Raw genomic sequence first — 14,888 nt, 5'->3', positions numbered from 1 at the left:
GAAGAAATCAAGAAAATAATTTGTAGCCGTAGCCGACACACGAAATATTGGTGAATAAATAGTCACACATGCCAAATATACTATTGTATACTCAACTACACAAAGTATATATATTACATGACCACATGTATGAACTATATGCGGTCAACATCATAGACATATAATTCAGTAAATCGGTTAATTGACTCCGGCGAAGACCGATGTTGATTCCGGCGAAGACCGATGTTGACTCCGGCGTTGACCAACACTTAAAAAAAATCTAAATTAAAAAAAAAAATTATTATAGTAAATTATTTATGAGTTTTCATGATTAAAAGAAATTTTCTATTCAATATCTAAATATTTTTTATATATCTCTAATATATTCATTCTTATAATTAGTTACTTTTTATTTTTCAAGCTAAAGTAAATAGTTAAATAAAAATCATTTATAATTATTTTCAAGATAAAAAAAATCATTTATCATAGTCTTTAAGATATAAAATCATTTATAATGATTTTGAAGATATAAAAACAATTTATAATTATTTTCAAGATATATATATATATAAATCTCTCATAATCAGATTATTTAATTACTACAAAATAAATAAAATCAAATTCAACTACTTTCATTAGAAAATAATATGCAAAATATTGAGTATATGACTCTTTACTCTAAATTTTGCATGGTAAATGTTATAAAAAAAATTATACACTCTTTACTTTAAAATTTATATACTCAAAATAACATATAAACAACAAAAAATTAACAATATTTACTTTTAACATATGAACATTTTCATTTTTACCCTCTTTTACATAATTACAATATGTTAAATTAATTTTTAGAAATTTTTTTTAAGGTTTGGGTTCTCTACATTACATTTAGGATATATTTAGGAAATAGATTCAATATATCTTTAGATATTGAATTAACATATAAACAACAACAAAAAAAAGTTCAGAATATTTATTTTTAACATATGAACATTTTCATTTTTACCCTTTTTTACACAATTACAATATGTTAAATTAATTTTTAGAATTTTTTTTAAGGTTTGGGTTCTCTATTTTACATTTAAGATATATTTAGGAAATATATAAAAAATATTTAGATATTAAATAGAATATTTTTAATTAATAAAAACTATATATGATTTAATATAATAATTTCTTATTTTTAATTTTTAATTTTAGAAAAAAAATTTAGTCAATGCTGGAGTCAACATCAGTTTTTACCAGAATTAATCAATCAGTGTACCAGATTGTATGTCTATAGTGTTGAACACATGACATCATATAGTTTATGCATGTGAAAATGTAATATATATACTTCGTGTAGTTGGGTATACAATAATATAGTTGGTATGTGTGACCATGTATTCATTTATACTTTATCTAGCTAGCCATTTTTTTCCTATAATTAATATCCATTGATGTGATACACGATACGGAAAACGACTAAGATTTTTTTGTTGGTCTAAGAAAGTAAGAAACATATGATCTGAATCGTGCTATGGTATAGGAATATGATTACATCCATTATTGACTATTGAGAGTTGAGTGACTTCGACTGTAGCAAAGCTTTGTAGTATAGCATCTTATTATAATATCGCAACGCGACAGTTTATCATGATTCCTTTTTGTCATTTACATGCAACATTTTCTGATACAGGTGTCATTTATACATATACGAGCTTGGTAAGTATATTCTAAGTTACCTTATAGATTTAACATCAACCTATTTTATGGTAAAGGTGATACTTATTTTATTATATAAACTTTAGTTCTTAAAGTTACTAATTTACTATATCGTGATATGTGTTAATTTAAATGATTAGAGATCAAAGTCAAAAACTCACCAGATCGTGACACGTGTCAATTTTAACGATTAAATATCAAAGTTAGTAACTCATCAGATCGTGACACGTGTCAATTTTAACGATTAAAAATCACAGTTCTCAAGCTTAGTAAAAGAAAGCATAAGATAATAGTAATCTTATTATATTAAAAAGAAAACAATTAAGATATAGTAAAACCTCTATAAATTAATAATGTTGAGACCACGAAAATCAATTAATTTATAGAGGTTTTAATTTCTCGATAAATTAATAATTATTAATTTATTGAGAGACTTTCCTAATTTGGTAAAAATAATTAAAAGAATAATATTTAATCGTTACAACTAATATTTTTATAAAATCAACTACAACGAAAATAACAATTATCATGTTTTGAATATAACACTCAAAGATTTTTATATAGTAAAAATATGAAAAATGAACTCTAATAAAAGTTGATGTGTATATATTACATATCTTTAGATAATTTTATATAATTATTAATTTATATTATTGATGGGACCATATATTTACAAAGGATTTTCAAAAAAATTATTATCTTATTATATTATCGAATTATGTCCAAAATTTACACTAGTCCCATATTGGGACCGGAAAATTTTATTAATTTATAGAGATTATTAATTTACCGAGTATTAATTTATAGAGGTTCTACTGTATATATACTATGTGCATCTATATCAAAGTTTCATTGTTACAAAGATTCTCAACCACTACATGGAAAAATAAATATATTATGTGTCATCCATATTTGGTCGTATAATTATACTATATAACCTAAAACATTAATTTTTATTTCTTTGTTTGCACAAAAGAAATAAAAAAATTTATGTCTCTATGGTTAAACAATTTTGGACACTGAGTACTACAACAAGATTTGTGAAGGCACATGCGAAGAAAACGAAGATCGTGAAGAACCAAATGGTAGCCTTAGGAAAAAAGCTTAGATTGAAGTCTGAACTAATATTTTTATTATATTAAAATTCTTATTATATAAAGTTGGGTATTCAAATTAGTCATTAACATGTTAAGTACATTGATAAGATAATTACACGTGTCAAAAAATTATTATTTTTCAAAACAGCTAATTAAGAAAATAACATCAAATCTAAATAAAATTTACATGTTTATATCTAAAAAAAATAAAAAAAAAAATTAACAAAACTAATATATTTCCATTGTACGTTACTTCTATTATATGTGTTTTCCCAATAAGATTTTGACATGGATAAACATAAAAGTAATTCACTAAGCATGTCTTAAAATCATTGTAATCGAGTAGATAATTTTCACCAATTGTTCATTCAAAATATATTTGGAGTAAAAAAAATTTCATGGTTAAAGAAATTATGTCACAAAACAATTTTAGTAATTATTAGAACTATAATTATGCCAAAATGAAAGTAAAGTAACATAAAATTTGTTTAATTTGCTTAGAAGACATTTTATAGGTGGTGATAAAGATCATACTTTAACAATAAAAATAATTTTGGGTATAAGAATATATTTTTAATAGTAAAACATAGAGTAAAATTATATGTGGTTACTTATTAGATGTTGCTTTGATGAATTTGTTGCATGTCAAATATTTTGTGAATAAGTTGTGAAACGCTTTTGAAATTTGACAATAATTAAGTTTGTAATGATGAGTATTTGGCAAAAAATTTAGTGGGATATAATTAGGTTTTAGATTATTGAAATAATTGTTATAATGTATTAAAAATATATAAATATAAATAAATATATGAAGGTAAATACAAATATTCTCTAACTTATATTATTTATATATTTACTTTAAGAAATAAAATTTCTTTATATATTTTCAAATTTTTTTTAAAAGTTTAGGATTTACTTTCTTCAACAATTTTTAAACCGACACATCGGCCCTTATCTAGATATAATATCAGGTTTCAAAAACAAACATAAAACGTTATAAGAAAGAAAAATTCATGCAGACACTGTAAAAAACTCAAGTGTATTATATGCCCACACACATTACTGAAGTTACGTGGTATATATACTAGAAGACTTTTTTTTTTTTTAATATATACTGTTGCTGCTTTTGAATATTTTGAAAAGTTAAAGGGAGAGTTCTCAAGTTTTCTTTTTTTTTGTTAGCAAAGATCAGAGAGTTCACAAGTTACGCAGTCGCATGCATAGTCACCTCACAATCCATCAAAGCTCAAAAGGGAGATAAACACGACCCTATAGTTCCTTTAAGGCTTTATATAACATTCACTTGTAACTCAATCATAATCTATTCATAGACACATTGAGCTCAGTTTTGATCCCGTTTCAGTAGTTGTTTGAACCATAACGCAGATATCTTGGGGTATCTCTTCAAGTCCTTGTAATCCACGTACACAATTCCAAACCTACGCGCAGGAGAGAAGTCATTAGAACATACTATAACAATTTATCAGAAAGAATCATATACCAATAATACAGATTCCTTAGTTAATTCAAAACCTTGAGGTATATCCTGATAACCATTCGAAATTATCAAGCAATGACCATGCGAAATATCCAGTTACATTGGCTCCCTCGTCTACTGCCTTTTTAAGCTGCGCTGAGTAGTCTCTATAATAATTTATTCTCGTTGTATCATTTAGTCCTTGCGCTAGAGTGATGTTGCCCGGATCATCCATTCCTATGAAGATCGTGCTCAAATTTTAATACTCAACACTTATATAAAATTAGAAATATAACGAGAAAACATATTAAACTCGAGACTCTGTTGTTAGAATACCATTTTCTGAGAGAATCATAGTTGGGTTACCATAATGTTCCTTAATGTACATCAATGCCTTGTACATTCCCCACGGAACATTGTATAACCATTCCGAATGTGCCTAAATAAAATTAGATCAATTCATAATCAAATACTAGTAACTAAAGAGAGTTAACAATAAACAAAAGAATGATATATATCTCACCCTTGGACCAATTGGTGTCCCATTCTTTGCAACTGCATGTGTATAGAAGAAGAACTCTCAGTATGCACTTGATTTATATAATATGATGCACACATTGACAGTGGGAGATCAATCATAACGGATAAATGTACATACGAACACAGAACTTACAGTTAAAAGCGACGTTCCAATCTTGTTGATAACCCAAAGCCTTGGGTGGTGTGGATATTTTAGGATCGGACATGAAATAAGTCGTGTATTGGTTTATTCCAACGAAATCTATGGAACCTTTCACCATTTTCACCTCTTCCTCGGTGAATTTCGGAAGCCTCTCCTTTACGATGTTTTGCATCGTATTTGGGTACTTTCCATACACTATTGGGTGAATAAACCTTCAAAACATACATTTATAAGCTCAACAAAACTCTTAAAGGTAATGTATGAGTTTTTTAGATTTCTAAAAATATGAACCTTTTACCATCCGACATGAAAGTCTCTTGCTCTTTGAGCAACGTCATTGTCTACTTCACTACTCGTAAGCGGCTCGAACCAAACAAAATCCAGTAGTATCCCAATCCTTCCCTTTTGTTTCTCCTGAAAAAAATGTATTGGTTCGATCTTTAGTAACCATTTAGGTGTTTGATATCATACAAAGTAAAAACAATTTGAAAGAGCCTATAAGTTTACTTACACACCTGATAAATTTGGCGGTATCTCTGGACGGCTGCTGAGTGTGCCAAGATAAGGTGATGGGCAACGATGTATGGCTCGGTCGCGGAGTTACCATCAGTGCAGTTTCCAAATGCTTTAGAGCATCGACCCGGAGCAAAAATGCCGTTATCATAACCTAGAGCAGCTACAACACGCGGCTCGTTAAACGTCATCCAATTCTTCACTCTATCTCCAAATGTCTTGAAACAAAACTCTGCGTAATCCGCAAAATCTTCCCTGTAAAATTGCCTCACTATACTATATCAAAAGATTTTGCAGCAAGAAACAAAAGAAAAGAAGTTAAGTTCAAAGCTTGGTGCTTACACTACTTGTTTACTAAGCAGGCCTTGATATTTTTGTTCCAAAGCCAGAGGAAGATCGTAGTGGTACAGATTCGCATACGGTTTTATACATAGCAATTGGATTATGTTCATAATTATATATTTAAAAAAAAAAATGTCAAATCAAATGTATACAAATATATAAGGAAATGACTAATTATACCTTTTAGGATCAAGTAATCGATCAATCTGTTGTAATAAGCAACTCCATTCCAGTTGATTTTGCCGGTTCCCTCTGTTTTCCATAAGCTTGAAGTTATATATATAGAAACCAATCTTAGATCTAAAATATAAGCAATGTAATTATTTTTATATACTATTACAGTAGTATAGAGTAATATACCAGGGAAAATTCTGGACCATGAAATAGAAAATCTGTAGGCATCGAAGTTGAGGTTCTGCATCAAATCTACATCTTCCTGAAATGTGATGATTAACATGAACATTGAACACCATACATATGCATTATGACTCGATAAGAATATTTTAATGCATGATTAGTAGTTTCGTAGTACCTTGTAACGGTGATATTGGTCCACTGTTAACTCAGCCGTTGCATTGTTAGCTATCTTACCTGTTTTTTTTTATACAATAGCATAAAAAGAAATCGCAATGGTTAGTAAGTTAATCAGTTTTGTGAATTTGTAATTAGATTGATGATGGAAATTAACCAGGAATCTTGACGAAGGCATCCCAAATGCTTGGCCCACGACCGTCTTGGTGGGTCTCTCCTTCCACCTGATAAGCTGACGTGGCAGTTCCGAACAAGAATCCTCCCGGAAAACTCTCTCTGTTAAGATCGCCCGTGTCCATTGGTACGCCGTCTCCGGACGGCGAAGATTCGCCGGAGCGGGAAGCGGAGAGGAGGAGGAAGAGAAAAAGAAACATGTGAGAGGCCACTATCATGATGGTACAGAGAATGTGCGTGGATTATGGTGAAAGAGGAGGATCAATGATTCAATGTGGGTCTTCCTTTAGATTATCTATTAGTATTATTTTTTGTAATTAAGATTTAATTAATTAATCAGATAAATTAATCGCAAATTCTCCTCTGTTTAATGGTAAGACGAAAGTAATCAAATACTGTATTATATAGTAATCAATCTCTCAAGTCCCATTCTCTCTATCAGTAATCTTCTGATAATATGAAAATAAAAACAGACCAAAGATCACAATTTCAGACCAAAACAGAGATGCGTAGACAAAAAGACACTCACACACAAGTCATCAACACAGCCACAACCAAACGGAGGAGATCCAAAAGTCTTCAAAAGTAGTTGAAGCTTTTCCAAAGTGACAAGATATCTTTTAGGGCATAATTTTTACCTCAAAAGTCTTCTTATTGCGGAGTTAAGCTCCAGACGCGGATACAAGCATCTTCACCAGAACTCACTACATGGGAATCATCAGCAAAACCCAGACCATACACTCCACCTAAGTGAGCTCCTTTTATGGTCATCCTTGACGAAGCTGGTTTGTCCACTTCATACACAATCACACAGGTGTCCAAGGATCCTGTAGCGACCATACTGCTGTTTGGAGACCAAGCTAAGCAGTTTATGCGTGCGCTATGGTACAACATGTTCTTGAGCTTCATCTGTTTTAAAATTAGGGACCGATATAAGATCAAAGTTTGTGTTCCAGATTCATGGGGGGGAAAAGGTTATGAACAATCTTAATTTACCTCTCTGGAGACTCTGTCCCACACAACAGCTTCTCTGTTCAAATCAGCTGATGCAAACATAGAGAGATCCGGAGAGTAACGTATGACGCTGATGGCGCCTCTGTGTTTCTCGAGAACTGCTTCCTCGGTGAGGGAGTCGCCATTAACAGAATACAGATGGAGTCTACCGTCTTGGCCACCGACGATGGCTTCAGTTCCATCAGGTGTTACTGCCAAAGCAGTGACAGTGAACCCAAGGTTGATGGTTGACACTACTTTCCCATCACGGAGAAACACAACTCCTGACTCAAAGGTCACCAGAAGTAGATCCGGTGAGAGTGGTGCAAGGCTTAGATCTTTTGGTTGGTTTCCAATGTCTATAGACTCTTCGTTTGTGCATTGATCGTCTTTATAGGAAATCCTGGATATCTGAATTAAGAATCACATAGTGAAAGAATGTGAATTAGTTGCTTCAATAATAGTTATGCTTGTAATAATTAATATCATTAACACTTGTTACGTCCTTAAATTCATTCGACATTCCCCTAAAAAAAAGTCAGATCAACACAAAAATTAAGGTGACAAGTCCTACATGCGAAAAAAATAAAAGTGAGAACCAATTTACCATATTGTCATATCCGGAGGTCACAATCTCTTCTTCATGAGCAGCAAAGCACTTTATTTGAGTGTTCTGTGTCCGCTGCAATTTACCGCTGAAACCACGGCCTAGCACCCATTTACATATCAGACCATCATAACTACCAGATAGGATGTAGTCAGTGTTTCCTTTGAGGACAGCTAAAGAAGAGACGTTCTTCATGTGCCCCGAAAATTGAAAGGGGGATTTATCAAGATCGCTTGCTGAGAATATGCTGATTGTGCCACCTAGAGAAACAGTGACAATATGATCGTTCTGCCACAGACACCCAACAAGCATATCGTCCACTCCACCTGATGATCCAGGACAATTCAATGTTGTGTTCAATGTTCCGCTACCGCTTTCTGACATATCCCATACTTTGGCTGACTTGTCTGCAGAAACAGTGAGGACCTGGTAGATGATTCAAACATATACAACTTGTAAGTACAAACGTGACTTGTCTGCAGAAACAGTGAGGACCTGGTAGATGATTCAAACATATACAACATGTAAGTACAAATGTAGCACCAACCATATATAGAGCAACTCATTGAATCTTCATATATACACTTAAAATTCTAGACCACAAATGTAGCTCATGTACATACATACTACAGAGGGTCAGAGCAATATATTTCATATGCTAGTCTAAAAACCCTGTACAAGCATAATGTAGTTTGAGTCTAATATGACGGAATCAGAAAAGAATTCGAGAACACGGTAAAACAATCAGAATGAACTTAGTACCTGTTTACCATCAGGACTCCAGCTAACTGCATAGATGCTACCTTTATGCCCATCGTCAGGTGAGAGCTCTCCAAGTTTCTCACAAGTCTTTCCATCATATATGATCCCTTTTTTATCTGAACTTACAGTAATAAACTTACTTCCATCTGGTGCAAACCTCACACAGTTGACAAAGTTGGAATGCTCTCTGTTGACCAACACAACAACAAAACTCGTAAACAATTCGGAATCACACAAGCAAGGAACTGAACAGATACTAAAAATTGAATAATCTGACCTGCTTGAGAGCTTGAACTTGAAAGGAGGACCTTCATAGAAATTCACCAGGAAATCTTCCCCACAAGTAACAATACGGAACGGTCTAGTTGGCTTGATAGCACAACTAAGAACTCTCCTAGAATGTCCATCAAACTCTCCCACATTTGATCCTGAATCCCATCTAATACAAAATGTGAACATGTTCGTTAGGCATCAAATGAGTCAAATGATCAGTTCAATGTGATTCAATCCCGATTCAACAAATTCAATGCAAAACCCTTTAGTCCGATCAAATCAAAGTCAACACATTTCACTTCAATTGAGAGCTAAGCAAATTTAAAGATCAAATTTTTCTCAAAGAACCAAAACAAACAAAAAAAAAAAAAAAAAATGCTCACATGAAAGCACGAACAAGAGATTTCCCTTTGCCATCACCAGAAGCAACGATCCTCAACCCATCAGCCGACCACTGAAGATCATCGATCCGACCAGCCAAAACCTTAAACTCTTTCTTCAACACATGATCATTGTAAGCACCCCAGATTCTAACAGTCCCCGACACATCACCCGACGCGATCCACTCTCCGTTAGGTGAGTATCTCGCAACAGTAGCTGGGTAAGCGTGTTCCCCATAGATAGATACCTTTAAAGGGTTGTTGAGGTCGAGCATCACGACGGATCGACCATTAGTGTAGAGGATTGTATCGGACTTCGAGTCACCGGAGATCAGGATCCCTCGACCTCTCTCCGTTGATGGGACGCAAGCGTAGGTTTCGGAAAGCTCCATCAAAAATCGATAGACTTTGCAGAGATCGTTTTGAGTGAAATTTTTTTGGGTTTTACGAGAGAAGAAGAGACCACGCAGACGAAGAAAAGGGAAGGACGGTTTTGAGTCTTTTTGAGTTTTGTTTGACGTTCACATTAGCTGTTTTGTTTAGGCTTTTTTAATTAACTAAATTAAAAAGATTATATATATTAACATTTTTGAAATACACAAATGTTATATGTTATGGCCTTTTAGTTTTTCTTAATTACTTTGTTTTATTTACAATATTAATCCCTATCAATTTTCTAAAATAATATTTCTTAGAAATTCAATTAATGAAACTATTTAAAACGACCTAATTTAATACGTTCATTGCCATAAATATTTTCACAACATCTATTAACCCCTACTGATTTTCCTAAAATAACATTTATAGAAAGTCAATTAATGGATCTATTTAAACCAACCTAATTTTAAACGTTTATTGCTATACAAAGTTTGAAAATATATATACATTCAGTTTGTTCTTAAAACAACTCTATGCATTAAATAATTAATCTCATAAAAATCTCAAAATCCATTTTAATAGATGTTTGGTGACTGTAGGACCTATTCCGTTTTAATGACACAACATCATTTGAGTAACAAATTTAATCCGCAGTGTAGTGTATTAAGGGTTAAATAACCAAATATTGTCCTGCGGTGTATTGCGAGTTAAATAAGAGTGGGACTGGTGGGATTGGTGACACTTTTAGATGTGTACCAAGAGATAAATGTATTACTAGAATATACATATATCACACGGGTTAAAACCTTGAAAACACTACAAAAATCTTTACTTTGAATACTTATATCAAATACCTGTAAAATTTTATATTTTTAAAACTAATAAAATAACAAACAAATACAATATAAATTTTAAAATTTTAAAATAAAAAATATTGTTCCGTGGTGTACTACGGATTAAATCCTAGTGTGAATAATAATCATTGTTACAACATTCACTTCTCTGGCACAAACTGATTAAATTAATTAATATACAAAAGAAGAAAAAATGCGAAGTGTAGTCTTCTAACACCTACAGTAGTTTGTATTTAGTCTTGATGTTGTTGCTAATCACAATTGTTTATTATACACAAAATAATCATATGCTATAATAATGGTTATGTTTTTCCTTACAAATGAATAGTTTATTGGTGGAGTGGATTAACAATGGTAATGTTGGAATTTTATAGATTAGAGTTAGACTAATTGGGTTTGGGTGTTATATTTTCTAAAGAGGTAAATGTGCGGCCCATGGGCCGGTGAATAAAGCCCAGAGTAGCTATATTTGCAATATTGTCAAGTCAATGAATCGCTAGCAGTTGATTGGAGCATTAGATGTACAGCGACACAACTTGTTGTGAAATATCTTTGTGATAAAAAAAAATTCTCATGGAAGCATTCGATTATTGATTGAAATTTTTATTGGAATGTATGAGAAAATTTAGTTGTCAGTCGTGGGGCTTTACATCTCTTGGTCGCATTATAATACACAGATGAATGTGTATTATTGTTTATAGAGAGCTTCCTTGAATGGTTAGAGAGAAGATAAGGAAACAAAAGAACAAAGCTGTCACAAGTCTCTCTGTCTCTCTCAAACCAGCCACACCACCTCGTCCCCATTACTCACATGCCCTTTCTCTATTATTATTCTCTTCAAAAAAAAAAGGTTGATATAATTCCGATTGATTGCGTTCATACAGTTTGATATGGTCGCAAAATTATTGTTGAAAATTTTGCAATTTGTGAATTGTTGTTTTCCAAATTTTAATTGACCAATTTTTTGATGTAATAAAATGTTTAGAAGAACATGGCTACAACAACGACAACAAAAAAGACTAATTTACAAAGACAGAACAGAACCAAGCCCCATCTCTTTTTCTATCTGAATTTCACTTCACTGAACCAATCACGTAATGCCACGTGGCCACATCACAATCAAAATACAATACCACGTCACCACGACCTTAGTAAGACTAATGTGATGATGACGCTGTAAAGAAAGAAGTGGACCAAGCAGTGCGGATACTGAAGTGAAGTTGCCGAGCCACTAGAGAATTCGGAAGAGTCGACGGCTAAGGGCATGCCGTCGCTGCCGATAGCACACGACCGTGGTTCCCCACCTTGGTTGAGCATGACGGCTCGGAGGACGGAAGTGACAGTGGGGAAGTAAGCTGTACGGTTCTTAGCAAGAAGCCAAGTGAGACCCATGAGGACGCAGTCTTTGTTGTGCATTTTTGCTGTTCTGTTTCGATCTTCCTTCGATGGGTTTCTTGTACCTGAAGTTTTCTTCGGGTTTAGCTGCAAAACAAAACCCAGAAGCGTGTTTAGTTTGTTTAGGTTTTGTTACTGTTGACTAAAGTAATCATTGAGGATTTAGAAAGTAGAAAGGTGGAACCGTGGAAGCTAGTGGCTAAGCTTTATTTTTAGTCATGGTAGGTTGGTGATTAAGATGTAGAAGAATAAAATCAAAGACAAAGTAACGCGTGAAGATCACGGCTTTTGTAAGCGCCTATGTGTGTGTGTGTGTGTCAGACTGTCAGATAGAAAAAGAACAAAAAGCTAAAGAACAAAACTTTTCCCAAATTACAATTCGCCATGGATGATGGCCAGATCAGAAAGAATCCTAGATTACATAATTCCAAATCTTCATCCTCACTCACTCACTCACTCACTCATATAGTAAACCCTAACGTGTTTAAACACTAAAGATCATCAACGCATCAAGAAAAGTGATTACTTTTGGATTAGACCTCACCTCACATAACATAGTGAACCAGTCGATCAATTCCTCATTACTCATCCAAAACACTGTCTAATCTATCAGTAAATCTAAACCAAAACAAGATGCTAAAACACCAAAGAACAATAAAGGGTATCAATAGATTATCTAAAGTTACTAAATTTATCTACTACACACACATTTCACTATGTTAGACAACCTAGCTAGTTCCCATTTGAACTCCACAGTGACAGCTTCTAATAGGAAAGTTAGAGACTTTACCTTATAGAGACTGTTCAAGCACTTGTTACAGCCAAGCAGAGGAGAGAATCTATCAGCATTGTTGTGGCTTCCACTCAAACAGTCAGTCTCTAATCTAGTAACCCTCTCGTCTCCGCCGAGTCTCCCTTCTTCGTTCACTCTAAAAGCTTCGGAACAGCTCAACGGATGCAATCTGATTCCGCAGTAGCAGTAAACGACGTCGCACGTCTCGTTCGGTCTGGTGAGCTCAATCCCTCTCTGCCTCAGAGATTTCCCCAATCCGTCGACGCAAGTCTCCGAGTCATCGGGAAGCAAAGGCATGTCTTCTTGCGTCATCGGGGAGGATGATGCGTTTCTGGCGGCGGCGGAAATGGAGCGGCTCAGAGCAGTGGTTGAGTAAGCAGAGTAGAGCCACGCGCCTAGAACAGGGCAGCATCGTCCTTTGTGGAGCTTTTTGCCGGAGCAGGCTGATTTGATTCCGTGGAAGAGGTCTTCAGGTAAATCGAGAGGGCAGCCTGAGAAATCGGATTGCTCCGGGAAAGCGGGTATGGTTGCAGGTGGGGATAATTTGACCCGGAATGGCTGGACTGTGACGGTGTCTGGGTTTGGTGAAACGGGTGACAGAATGGTGAAGAAGGAGAAGAAGACGATGATGAGGTGAATGGGAGAAGGCGCGTGTTGTAACATCGCCGGAACGATGGAGACAAGAGTAGACTAGCAAAAGAGAGAGAGAGAGAGAGACAAAGAGAGTGTGAGCGAAGAGATGTGTAATAAAATATCACAAATGGGGTTCCTACTACTACAGTCTACTACTTATTTACAAGGAAAAAAAAAATTGGTTCGTTAATATTTTTCAGTGTAAACAAAAACATTTTCTTATTATGATTCGTTAATATTTTTCATTGTGTATTTTTCTTATGATTATAATAGAAACTACGGTAATCTACTAATCCATGGTGGCAATTAGTATTAGTAACCTGAAATTAGTTGAATCACGGGACGATTATTCTTCGCATTGAAACTTGAAAACCACAGAGTGCGACTGATCGACAGGTTTACTTGTTTTTGTTTTATAATTCCAATACATAAAGACTTGGAAGGACTCGTTTAGTTTAGTATTATACTTACGATACTCCACTACTTTTGCTTTGTATTTTTTTTTAAACCCAATGTAAAAACCACACATATGTGTATACTTAGATCTCACTATGTAATCTGTTTAATCGATCAAATTAGCATAATGCGATTTTACGAATAAATAAACTAATAAACTATATAAAAAGTAGGATGGGTTTGTCTCGTAAAGCATATAAAAGTTTTTCGTTTGGCTTTTTGTTCGCAAATTAAACATTGTGAAAAACAAAAGAACCATGCAAACGGTAAAACAAAAGTCGCAAATTTAGTTTTGTTATGTTTCTATTAAACTTTTGATGTGTATACTATAAATGAAAGACTTTACTCTTACTTCCATGGAAAATAAAATAAAAGAAAAGAAGAAATCGCACCCAAGCCAGGAAATACTACTACTAAAGTTGGATAGTAAAAAGGAAAAAGAGAATTATGTCGAGCTCCATGTTAAAAAGGTACCGTCAGGCACGCGAAATGGTCTTCTAGTAGTAGTAGTAGTGAGAATTAGTAAAAAGCTGCTTAAACTATGACATTACAATCCTTTTTTCGGGAATGCCATAACAAAAAGTAACGACTACTACTGTAGTAGAGTTACAAAATGGTATATACTCACTTTGGATATAGACTAAAATTCACGACATTATTGTATATTGCGGACTAATTTAAAGTTATGTATGATATGTACAGCTCGTAACAGTGTTTTCATCGGCTCTCTCTAAAAAAGCCACTCACTAGTCAAAAGCGAGAGAACAAAGAAAGCAAATGGGACGACCAAAAAGAAGAAAATCAACAGTAAATCAAAATCATTCTATATCATTGGAGGGCGAAGTGATCATCATACTAACTCACT

General features: G+C 33.6%; 3 protein-coding genes across 8 annotated transcripts; all 3 read right to left on the bottom strand.

The window, feature by feature from the left end:
* Positions 1-3,932: 3,932 nt before the first annotated feature.
* LOC104782953 (beta-glucosidase 43-like) lies at positions 3,933-6,868 on the bottom strand. 5 transcript variants are annotated; one of them, XR_015559226.1, is made up of 12 exons: positions 6,483-6,867; positions 6,327-6,385; positions 6,155-6,230; positions 5,975-6,046; positions 5,795-5,816; positions 5,455-5,707; positions 5,231-5,353; positions 4,931-5,151; positions 4,781-4,812; positions 4,594-4,696; positions 4,314-4,494; positions 3,933-4,219 (listed from the first exon to the last, which is right to left on the bottom strand). XR_015559226.1 is itself a non-coding variant. In XM_087453338.1 (12 exons), the coding sequence occupies exons 1-12, from the start codon at positions 6,715-6,717 to the stop codon at positions 4,123-4,125; spliced, it is 1,533 nt and encodes a 510-aa protein (XP_087309464.1). In that variant the 5' UTR covers positions 6,718-6,867; the 3' UTR covers positions 3,933-4,122. The 5 variants fall into 5 exon arrangements, 3 of the variants coding, with proteins under 3 accessions (XP_087309464.1, XP_087309461.1, XP_087309463.1); XM_087453338.1 differs by having other exon boundaries at positions 5,238-5,353; positions 5,795-5,882; XM_087453335.1 differs by having other exon boundaries at positions 5,238-5,353; positions 6,483-6,866.
* Positions 6,869-6,884: 16 nt separating this feature from the next.
* LOC104782966 (actin-interacting protein 1-2) lies at positions 6,885-10,069 on the bottom strand. 2 transcript variants are annotated; one of them, XM_010508039.3, is made up of 6 exons: positions 9,518-10,069; positions 9,139-9,300; positions 8,862-9,048; positions 8,100-8,525; positions 7,496-7,903; positions 6,885-7,408 (listed from the first exon to the last, which is right to left on the bottom strand). In XM_010508039.3, exons 1-6 carry the CDS (start codon positions 9,904-9,906, stop codon positions 7,151-7,153), a joined length of 1,830 nt encoding a protein of 609 aa, XP_010506341.1. In that variant the 5' UTR covers positions 9,907-10,069; the 3' UTR covers positions 6,885-7,150. The 2 variants fall into 2 exon arrangements, with proteins under 2 accessions (XP_010506341.1, XP_087309456.1); XM_087453330.1 differs by lacking the exons at positions 9,139-9,300; positions 9,518-10,069 and having other exon boundaries at positions 8,100-8,594; positions 8,862-9,001.
* Positions 10,070-11,683: 1,614 nt separating this feature from the next.
* Positions 11,684-13,850, bottom strand: LOC104782945 (putative GPI-anchored protein At4g28100). The gene is made up of 2 exons (XM_010508011.3): positions 12,932-13,850; positions 11,684-12,228 (listed from the first exon to the last, which is right to left on the bottom strand). The coding sequence occupies exons 1-2, from the start codon at positions 13,595-13,597 to the stop codon at positions 11,884-11,886; spliced, it is 1,011 nt and encodes a 336-aa protein (XP_010506313.2). The 5' UTR covers positions 13,598-13,850; the 3' UTR covers positions 11,684-11,883.
* Between the last annotated feature and the right edge of the window lie 1,038 nt (positions 13,851-14,888).

Source organism: Camelina sativa, chromosome 1 (genome assembly GCF_030686135.1).
Source record: "Camelina sativa cultivar CO46 ecotype springtype chromosome 1, ASM3068613v1".
Lineage (NCBI taxonomy): Eukaryota > Viridiplantae > Streptophyta > Magnoliopsida > Brassicales > Brassicaceae > Camelina > Camelina sativa.
This window is presented reverse-complemented; position numbering and strand designations above follow the sequence as displayed.